Consider the following 9629-nt stretch of genomic DNA (forward strand, 5'->3'; position numbering starts at 1 on the left):
GTCTAAATGACCCGAATAAGCATCAGCCTTTTGTTAGTTGGCTTCATAGTCACTCCCCTCTTTTTGGTGCCATTTTAGAAACCCATATATCAGAACCTTCGTTGAATCAACTCATGCCCTTTCTCTGCCCTGGCTGGAGCTTTGCCTCAAATCATGCATCGGATCCTGATGGCCGCATCATCATAATTTGGAGGAATTCCATTCAGGTTACTGTCATTCACCAATCTGCCCAAAGCATGACTTGTCTCCTAGCTCTCCCAAATTCTCGACCAGTCTACTACACTGCTGTCTACGCCTCGAATCTCAGCTCTGAACGTGTTGATCTATTGGCTGACCTTATCAACCTCCACTCTATGCTCGATCTAGATGGCAACCCGTGGATCTTAGGAGGTGATTTTAATCAAATCATCTCCCCAATGGAACACTCCAGCATGGATGTAAACACCACTGATAATCTCATGTACCAACTTCGTGACTGTTTCCTTCAGCTTGGTGTATTTGATCTGCGGTACCTGGGCCCTCAACACACCTGGACAAAAAATCGTCCAGAGGACCCAATTGCCAAAAAGCTCGATAGGTTGCTAGTAAACAGCTCCCTGGTCGCCTCTCTCCCACACGCCCTTGCTACCTACCTCCCTCCCCTTATCTCAGACCACACCCCTTGCTTGATTGACTTAGCCTACCAACTTCCCCAAGCTGGTACTAAACCTTTCAAGTTACAAAACTATCTCACCAAACACCCGAGCTTTGCTCAGCATGTCTATGATGCCTGGTTGCGCGCCGGAAGTGAATGCCTGACTCTCACTCAATTGTGTTGGAAACTGAAAGTGATAAAGAGGGATCTCAAACAACTAAACAGAGAGAACTATTCTAAAATTCAAGAGAGAGTTTCAGAGACTTACAGTTTGTTACAACATGTGCAGGTACAAGCTCTTCAAAACCCATCAACTACTACCTTTGAAGCGGAAAGGGACTTGCACCAACGATGGTTGTTCTTGAGGGAGATTGAAGAGAGCTACTTCAGACAAAAGTCTAGAATAAACTGGTTGGCGGAGGGAGACTTGAACACGACCTATTTTCATAGGATTTGCCAAACACGGGAAAGTCTCAACGCCATTAGAGCGTTTCTCACTGCTGCGGGAGATTGGATCACTGATCCAACTCTCATGAGTATCCACGAGGTTTCTCACTTCACTTCAATCTTAGGCCCACACTACTACACTCCACCTCAAATCACCTCTCATCCTTACTGGTTTGCGGAGCTCTCTAGTTTTCAGTGTTCACCTGTTCATGCACAACAAATGGTCACTGTTCCAACGGCAGAAGAAATCAGAGGACTATACTTCATGCTGAACCCCATAAAGCTCCGGGACCGGATGGGCTTACATCGGGATTTTTCAAGGCTTCCTGGGAAACTATTGGCCCTGAAGTGATCACTGCTACCAAGCATTTCTTCTCGAGCTGTTTCCTCCCTGCCTCGGCAAATGCCACTATATTGTCTCTCGTGCCGAAGTTTCCAGGAGCAAGCAAAATCACCGACTTTCGGCCCATCTCCTGTCTCAACACGGTATATAAAGTAGTCTCCAGGCTCCTTCTCAAGCGGCTTAAGACAATCCTCCCTGATTTGATCCTGCCAAGTCAGACTGCATTTGTTAAGGACAGATTGCTACTGGAAAATACGGTCCTTGCGAGTGAACCACTACAAGAAAACAGCGATATTCTGACGGACATTCCGACGGAAAATGAAATCCTCGGAATATACCGAGGATTTCTGACGGACATTCCGACGGAAAATGAAATTCGGAATTCCTCGGAATTTCCGAGGAAATTCCGAGGAAACACAAAATTGGGTTTCCTCGGAATTTCCTCGGAATATACCGACGGAATTCCGAGGAAACTACAGTCCGTCGGAATATTCCGAGGAAATTCCGAGGAAAACTGTGTTCCTCGGAAAAAACCGATGAATTCCGAGGAAATATTATAGCCGTTGGAGAGCCGTTGGGGGATTTTACAAAATTCCGAGGAAATTCCGACGAACTAGTTTTGTCCGTCGGGATTCCGTCGGAATTTCCTCGGTATGTCGGCAGGATTTAAACTATAAATACAAGCACTCCTCTTCCTCTTCATTCACTTCATATCTTCATCCTCCCTCTTACTCTATTTACACACGAATTTGATTCATAAAAAATATGTCTTCTTCAAATTATTTTCGTTCTTGGATCGATCGACCTCATTTGGATCCGAACACGAGATTGCTTACGGAAGAATACCAACGAGGTATAACTGAATTCATGGGGTTAGTTCACCGACAACCGGAAGCAAAAACAGGTATGTTAAGATGTCCTTGCTCTAATTGTAAAAATAGAAAGGTTATTAAAGAGTGGGATGTTTGGACTCATCTATATTTGAGTGGGTTTACACGAAGTTACAAAATTTGGTATCATCATGGGGAAACTGATTATGAACATGGTAGTACTAGTGAACCTCAGCCAGCGGTTAGATTAGAAGAACCAATTAGAACGGATGTAGATTATGGTGTAGGTACTGAGCAGATGGTAAATGATCATTTTAGAGGGGAAGATTTACCCAATGCAGAAGCTAGGAGATTTTATGATATGTTGGATGCTGGAAAGCAACCATTGTACGAAGGTTGCAGAGATGGTCATTCAGCTTTATCATCTGCTACAAGATTGATGGGCATTAAAACAGATTATAATTTGGCTGAAGACTGTGTGGATGCGATTGCTGATTTTGTAAAAGGTATTCTACCCGAGGATAATGTAGCTCCTGGTTCATACTACGAGGTTCAGAAACTCGTAGCTGGTCTTGGTTTATCGTATCAGGTAATAGATGTATGCAGCGACAACTGCATGATTTATTGGAGGGTGGATGAACAGCGGGTTACATGCAAATTTTGTGGAAAGCCTCGTTATAAAGATACGAGTGGAAGAGTTCCAGTGCCATATAAAAGGATGTGGTATTTACCTTTGACGGAAAGGTTGCAGAGGTTGTATCTGTCTGAACGCACAGCGCAACCAATGAGATGGCATGCGGAGCACTCAACAGATGGTGAGATCAGACATCCTTCAGATGCAAAAGCGTGGAAGCATTTCCAATCAAAGTATCCCGACTTTGCGTATGAGAGAAGAAATGTCTACCTTGGATTATGTACTGATGGTTTCAGTCCGTTTGGCAAGAGTGGAAGACAGTATTCTCTATGGCCCGTCATTCTTACACCATACAACCTCCCCCCAAACTTGTGCTTGCGACGAGAGTTTTTGTTTCTCTCGATTCTCGTTCCCGGACCAGAGCATCCTAAGAGATCACTTGATGTGTTTCTTCAGCCACTAATATATGAGTTGCAACAACTATGGGCTCAAGGTGCTGAAACATACGATGTTTCGTGTAAAGAAAACTTTCAAATGCGGGCAGTACTAATGTGGACAATAAGTGATTTTCCAGCATATGGTATGTTGTCTGGATGGACAACGCATGGAAGGCTATCATGTCCATATTGTCAAGATAACACTGATGCTTTCCAACTAAAGCACGGAAGGAAAACGTGTTGGTTTGACTGTCACAGGAGATTCCTACCACCTGATCATCCATATCGTAGGAGTAGGAATTTGTTTACGAAGAACAAGAGGGTGTTTGACAGTCCACCTCCGGAAATTTGTGGGAAAGATTTGAAGATACAACTAAGAGATTTTGGTGCAGAAAGGACGCCAGAAGTCGGTGGACATGAGCGTTTTCCGGTAGATGCTGTTGGAGAACTACATAACTGGCACAAAAAAGTATTTTCTGGGATCTGCCATACTGGGAGGATCATCTGCTAAGGCATAATTTAGATGTCATGCATATTGAGAAGAACTTTTTTGACAATCTCATGAACACGATCCTTAATGTTCAAGGTAAAACAAAGGATAATTTGAAGTCAAGACTGGATTTAGTCGATATATGTGCTCGTTCAGAACTTCATGTTGATGAGAATGGTAGGGCTCCTTTTCCCATATACCGACTTGATGCAGCGGGAAAAGATGCGTTCTTTGATTGGATTTCAAACGATGTGGAATTTCCAGACGGTTACGCATCAAATTTGCGTAACTGTATCGACAGAAAGGAAGGAAAGTTTACTGGCTTGAAAAGCCACGATTGCCATGTAATGATGCAGCGCCTCCTTCCGTTCGCCTTCAAGGAACTATTACCACGAAATGTTCATGAAGCAATTGCAGGGATAAGTGGTTTCTTCCGCGATTTATGCACGAGATCAGTGACTCTTGAAGGTATTGAAAATTTGAAGACTAACATAGCCGTGATTCAGTGCAACCTTGAGAAGATATTTCCTCCCTCATTTTTTGATGTTATGGAGCATCTTGTTATTCACCTGGCAAGAGAATTGGAACTTGGTGGTCCTGTGCAGTATAGATGGATGTATCTGTATGAGCGGTATATGTTCCATTTGAAGAAGATGGTGAAAAATTTAAGTAGGGTGGAAGGTTCTATAGTCGCACAGATGATCAATGAAGAAACTTCAAACTTTGCCGAGTACTACTTTCCAGCAGAAGTTCAGACCAAAAACAGAAGACCTGCTCGGCATGATGATAGAGGCGAACGGGCAACATATCATGTTACGGTTCCAGACATTTTCACAGACGTTGGACGACTTAGCGGAAAACCAAAGGACCGTCGACTTACTGAGCAGGAGCGCAGTCATTTGCAAACATATTTGCTCACCAACTGCGAAGACGTTCTTCAATATGAGAGGTAAATAAATGAGCTTACAAATTTTTATTTTAACAAGTTGAAATTTAAATCTTAATTAATTACATTATTGTCATCATATACAGGATTTTCATGGCAGAAAAGCGGTTCGAGTATAGATACGCCACAGAGGACGAACTAGAAGAAATGAAGCAGAGAGAATTTACTGGATGGATGTTTACTTATGTGAGTGCTTTAAACAAATTAAAATATATTTTATCACATATTTATACTAATTCACATTTATTGATATAATATATATATATGTGCTATTAATAGGTGTCTGCTGGTTTGGCCAGAGGTGAAACATTTGACGATTGGATACGTGAGATGGTCGTTGGACCAAACTTTGTTGTGAAGTCATATCCGAGATTTTGTACTCGAGGATATGCATTCACAACTCAGAAGAGGAGACGTTCGAGTACGACTTATGATGCTGGCGTTTGTTCTGCATCAGGAGATGATGTATACTACGGACACATACATGAGATTTTGGAAATCAAGTATTTGGGCATGGTTGGATTGCGCTGTACTGTTTTCTATTGTGATTGGCACGACAACACCCCAGATCGAGGTGTGAGAACAGATGCATTTGGTGTTACATCAGTAAATTCGAGGCGAAAGCTGCAATATTATGATCCTTTCATTCTTGCTTCCCAGGCCGATCAGGTAATTAAATGTTAATTATTCAGAATGATTCATCATCATGTGTATTAATTTATAATTTTTCTAAATGTTACAGGTTTGTTATATCAAGTACCCCCGGGTAAGGAACAGAGATGATCCATGGGTTACTGTTACAAGACTCAACCCGAGAGGCCGAGTTCAGGGAAGTTCTGAGCTGGAAGACCCACTACAACCAAGCACATCCGGCAACTGTAGTGCAGCAGAAGATTTAGCTGGAGTTGGCCTTGTAGTCGATTTAACCGACTTTGGAGAGGAAGCCGTCGTTCACGTAGAGGATGAACCAGTAATTGGAGAGTTTCACCAAGATCCAGATTCAGATTCATCTGGTGATGATGACTCGGAAACAGACTACCATTGAACTTATTTTTTTTTTTTTTAAGAAATACCGAGGAAATTCCGAGGAACACTTGATATAACCTCTTTCCTCGGATAATAGTTATTTGGTTTATCTAGCAAGGCAAAGCTGAATACGAATTAAAAGCTACACAAAACACAACCAAATAAAACAAAGAAACCATGTAAAAGAAATACGAACTCATAATTAAGAAACCTAAAAAAAAACTCAGTTCAAAATTAACAGAAAATAAGACCATAAAACGTTAGAATAGAAAAGAAAATAAAATAGCCGGTGATAGCTCCTACTCCTCGTCTCCTGCTCCAGATGTTCCTGCATCGTTGGGTCTCTTGGACCTCTTTCTTACCCTGTGTGTACCACTCGAACCCGAACCAGAGCTGGATGGAGAGTTGTCCCGATGAACTACATCATCCTTTTGGCAACGACACGGCCTGATACGTGAAATGGCAGCCCAGATCTTGTGTAGCATGTCGTTGTTTGTCTTTATGCTCTGATCTCTCCAATGTTGTTGCTGGCGCGAAGTGGCGTTCGGTGGAAGCTCTTGCAGCTTGTACTGGCTGGAGTCTGATGGGAGTAGCTGATGGGGTTGTGAATCATCTGGAATGGCTTGTGCAGCCTCATCTTGTCCTTCTTCATCAACCACGCCCTTGCCTTTGGTCTGATATTTTGGCGTGAAGAAGGATGGCTTGTCTACTAGTGCGGTAGCAGGGGGTAGGAACTCAACTGCAGCCTCTGAAAGTAGAGCAGTCAGGCCGATCTGAGGCAGGTGGCAGTAGAGTGTTTTCTTCGCTCGGTCCTGGAATACGTAGACGTAAGGACCATCCCGATCGATCCTCGAGTGGGGACCAGCTATGAACTCCTTACTTACTAGAGAAATGACATCCAGGTAGTTCCAAGCAATGTTGTTCGATCTGTCCAGTGCTACCTGGTGGTTCTCACAGTCTACACCCACATGTCTAAGGATCCGAGTAATCACTGCACCAAATCCACATGCATTGCTCTTGGATTTGGTTACTTTCCCCTTGTATCCTGCTAAGTTTGCGGCCAGCACCGCTCCCATGTTGAAGGCAGTAGCAGGTGGGAATGTAGAGTTTCCAAATGCCGGTAGCAAATGCCTCACACCTTGGTACAGGAGGCACAACTCCCATTGCGTGACTGATGCGGCTGTGGTTGTCCCGTATAGCAATGAGCCAATGAGGCGTGTCGCATATCTCAGTACTGGGCTCCGGATAAGTGACTCCTTTGCCTGAGAAGATCTATAAACCCCTGTGCCAATCGTTTCCCAGAAGTTCAACAGCTCTGAAGTCCAATAAAGACCATATGTCCTCTCCCCCGCACTCAATCCAAATAGTCCGCAGAGGTCTGTGAAAGATACCTCATAGTATACTTTCTGCACTACGAATGCCAGAAAACCTTCCTGATGGCTATCATCGGGACGGGTGACGTATGCGGATGCTATGAACTGGCGTACCAACTCCGGATAAGTGGGTTCCTTGAGGTTGCATAGTTGGCCTAGACCCATGTTCTGGAACAGTCCTTCAATGTCTGCTTTGATTCCCAATATTGTCATCGTCTCAGGACATGCTAGTTGTGTAGCCGGAACGGCTACCTTCTTCATGTTGTTGTAGTGGGTGGTATCAGACTTATCCCACTTCTTTGGCCTTTGCTTCTCCAGCTGTGACGAACCCGCTTCTTGTGTGTTTTTCTTTGCTGATGTTTTCGTGCGCTTCATTCTCTACAAAATAGAATCATTGCTCTCAACATGGTTATAATCAATTAAGAAGGCAAAGCTGAACATGAAAATGAAAAGCGAAATCGAGTTGTGATAAAAAAAAACGAAATTGAAAAAAATTCTCTATCCCTAAATCATCTCAAATCATGTTCCAAACTCGTTGATCACAGACAATTGTGTTCTATTCCATGTTTAAACATCTGTTTCATGCATATTTGATCAAGGAATCAACACGGAAATAAGAAATTCACAAAACCCAAAAAATTGCTCAAGAACACGATTTCAGAATGTGGAGATTCGCGGAGTATACCTGTCTTAGGGTGAAGACGAGTGTAGGAATCAGGTAGAGCTCGAAAAATCAAGTGGAATAGAGCCCAAAATTGTTCAAATCGGATGATTATAGAGAGAGAAAGGGGGGGGGGCGAATTATAGGGGAAATCGGAGGGGATGAGAGTTCTAAGGTTTAGATCCAAAAAAGGTCGGGTTTTGCCTTATAATTCTGTTTTCCGAACACGCATCGATCGATGCGTTTTGTTTCTATAACGCATCGATCGATCACATTCTTACGGCCCGGGCCATCTTGGTAATCGATCGATGCGTTTTTGTTCTATAACGCATCGATCGATGCGTTTTTAAAAAAACATACAAGATTTTCCGAGGAAATTCCGAGGAACAATTCAGATTGTCGATCGATCGATGGGATACTCTCATCGATCGATCACAATCTTACGGCCCGGTCCATCCTAGTAATCGATCGATGCGTTTTTGTTCTATAACGCATCGATCGATGCATTTTTAAAAAAACATACAAGATTTTCCGAGGAAATTCCGAGGAACAATTCAGATTGTCGATAGATCGATGGGTTACTCTCATCGATCGATCACAATCTTACGGCCCCGTCCATCCTAGTAATCGATCGATGCGTTTTTGTTCTATAACGCATCGATCGATGCATTTTTAAAAAAACATACAAGATTTTCCGATGAAATTCCGAGGAACAATTCAGATTGTCGATAGATCGATGGGTTACTCTCATCGATCGATCACAATCTTACGGCCCGGTCCATCCTAGTAATCGATCGATGCGTTTTTGTTCTATAACGCATCGATCGATGCATTTTTAAAAAAACATACAAGATTTTCCGAGGAAATTCCGAGGAACAATTCAGATTGTCGATAGATCGATGGGATACTCTCATCGATCGATCACAATCTTACGGCCCGGGCCATCTTAGTAATCGATCGATTTGTTTTTGTTCAAAAACGCATCGATCGATGCGTTTTTTAAAAAAAAATTACGTTTTGAAACCCCAAACACTAGTTCGTCGGAATTTCCTCGGAATATTCCGAGGAAATTTCGAGGAAGAAGAGGGTTTCCTCGGAGTTCCCTCGGAATAATCCGAGGAAATTCCGAGGAAATAGGGTTTTTAAACCGAAAACAACGTTTTGCCGTTTGAATAACACCTATATAACCCTTATTAAGTGTCTTACGTTCATTATGAAGTCAAAAATTTGTTCCTTACCGTATAATTAACACTTTTCCGATTGTATGAACGAAATCTCGCAACATAAGAGAAACACTTATACCTTTTAACGAACGGTAAAGGGAATACTTTCAATTAGTTTTGAAATTTGTTATTTCATGGTTTATGCTCATGTATACAAAGAATCCTCAATGGTATGCATTACAATTGTATAAGAAATGAAATACGGCAAAAAAAATTGATGTTTTGAAACCCCAAACACTAGTTCCTCGGTATTTCCTCGGAATATTCCGAGGAAATTCCGACGGATATTTTACTATCTGTCGGAATTTCCTCGGAATATTTTCATTTTACCGGGCAAATATTTCGCGAAAATTGAAATTAGAATTCCGACGGAATTCCGACGGATAATGTCCGTCGGACCCTAGGTTTTATAACCACGAGCCCCTTCTTCTTCCCCATTTCTCTCTTCTTCCTCTGCGCGACTCCTCTCTTTCTCTCCGGCGATTTCCCCCTGAAATCCGACGATATCTCCGGCGATCTCCCTCTTCTCTTACACAAATCATGTAAGGACCCTATCCCACTCTCTTAGGTTCTATTTGTTAGGTT

General features: G+C 42.6%; 1 protein-coding gene across 1 annotated transcript; it reads left to right on the forward strand.

Moving 5' to 3' along the window:
* Positions 1 to 236: 236 nt before the first annotated feature.
* Positions 237 to 1433, forward strand: LOC125587083. The gene has a single exon (XM_048757220.1). The coding sequence runs from the start codon at positions 237 to 239 to the stop codon at positions 1431 to 1433; it is 1197 nt and encodes a 398-aa protein (XP_048613177.1).
* Positions 1434 to 9629: the final 8196 nt, after the last annotated feature.

The sequence above is a fragment of the Brassica napus genome, chromosome C5, assembly GCF_020379485.1.
Source record: "Brassica napus cultivar Da-Ae chromosome C5, Da-Ae, whole genome shotgun sequence".
In the NCBI taxonomy this organism is placed as follows: domain Eukaryota; kingdom Viridiplantae; phylum Streptophyta; class Magnoliopsida; order Brassicales; family Brassicaceae; genus Brassica; species Brassica napus.

Excerpts from the sequence above, each read along its gene's own strand:
- LOC125587083 (XM_048757220.1), top strand. The coding sequence starts at position 237 with ATGACTTGTCTCCTAGCTCTCCCAAATTCTCGACCAGTCTACTACACT.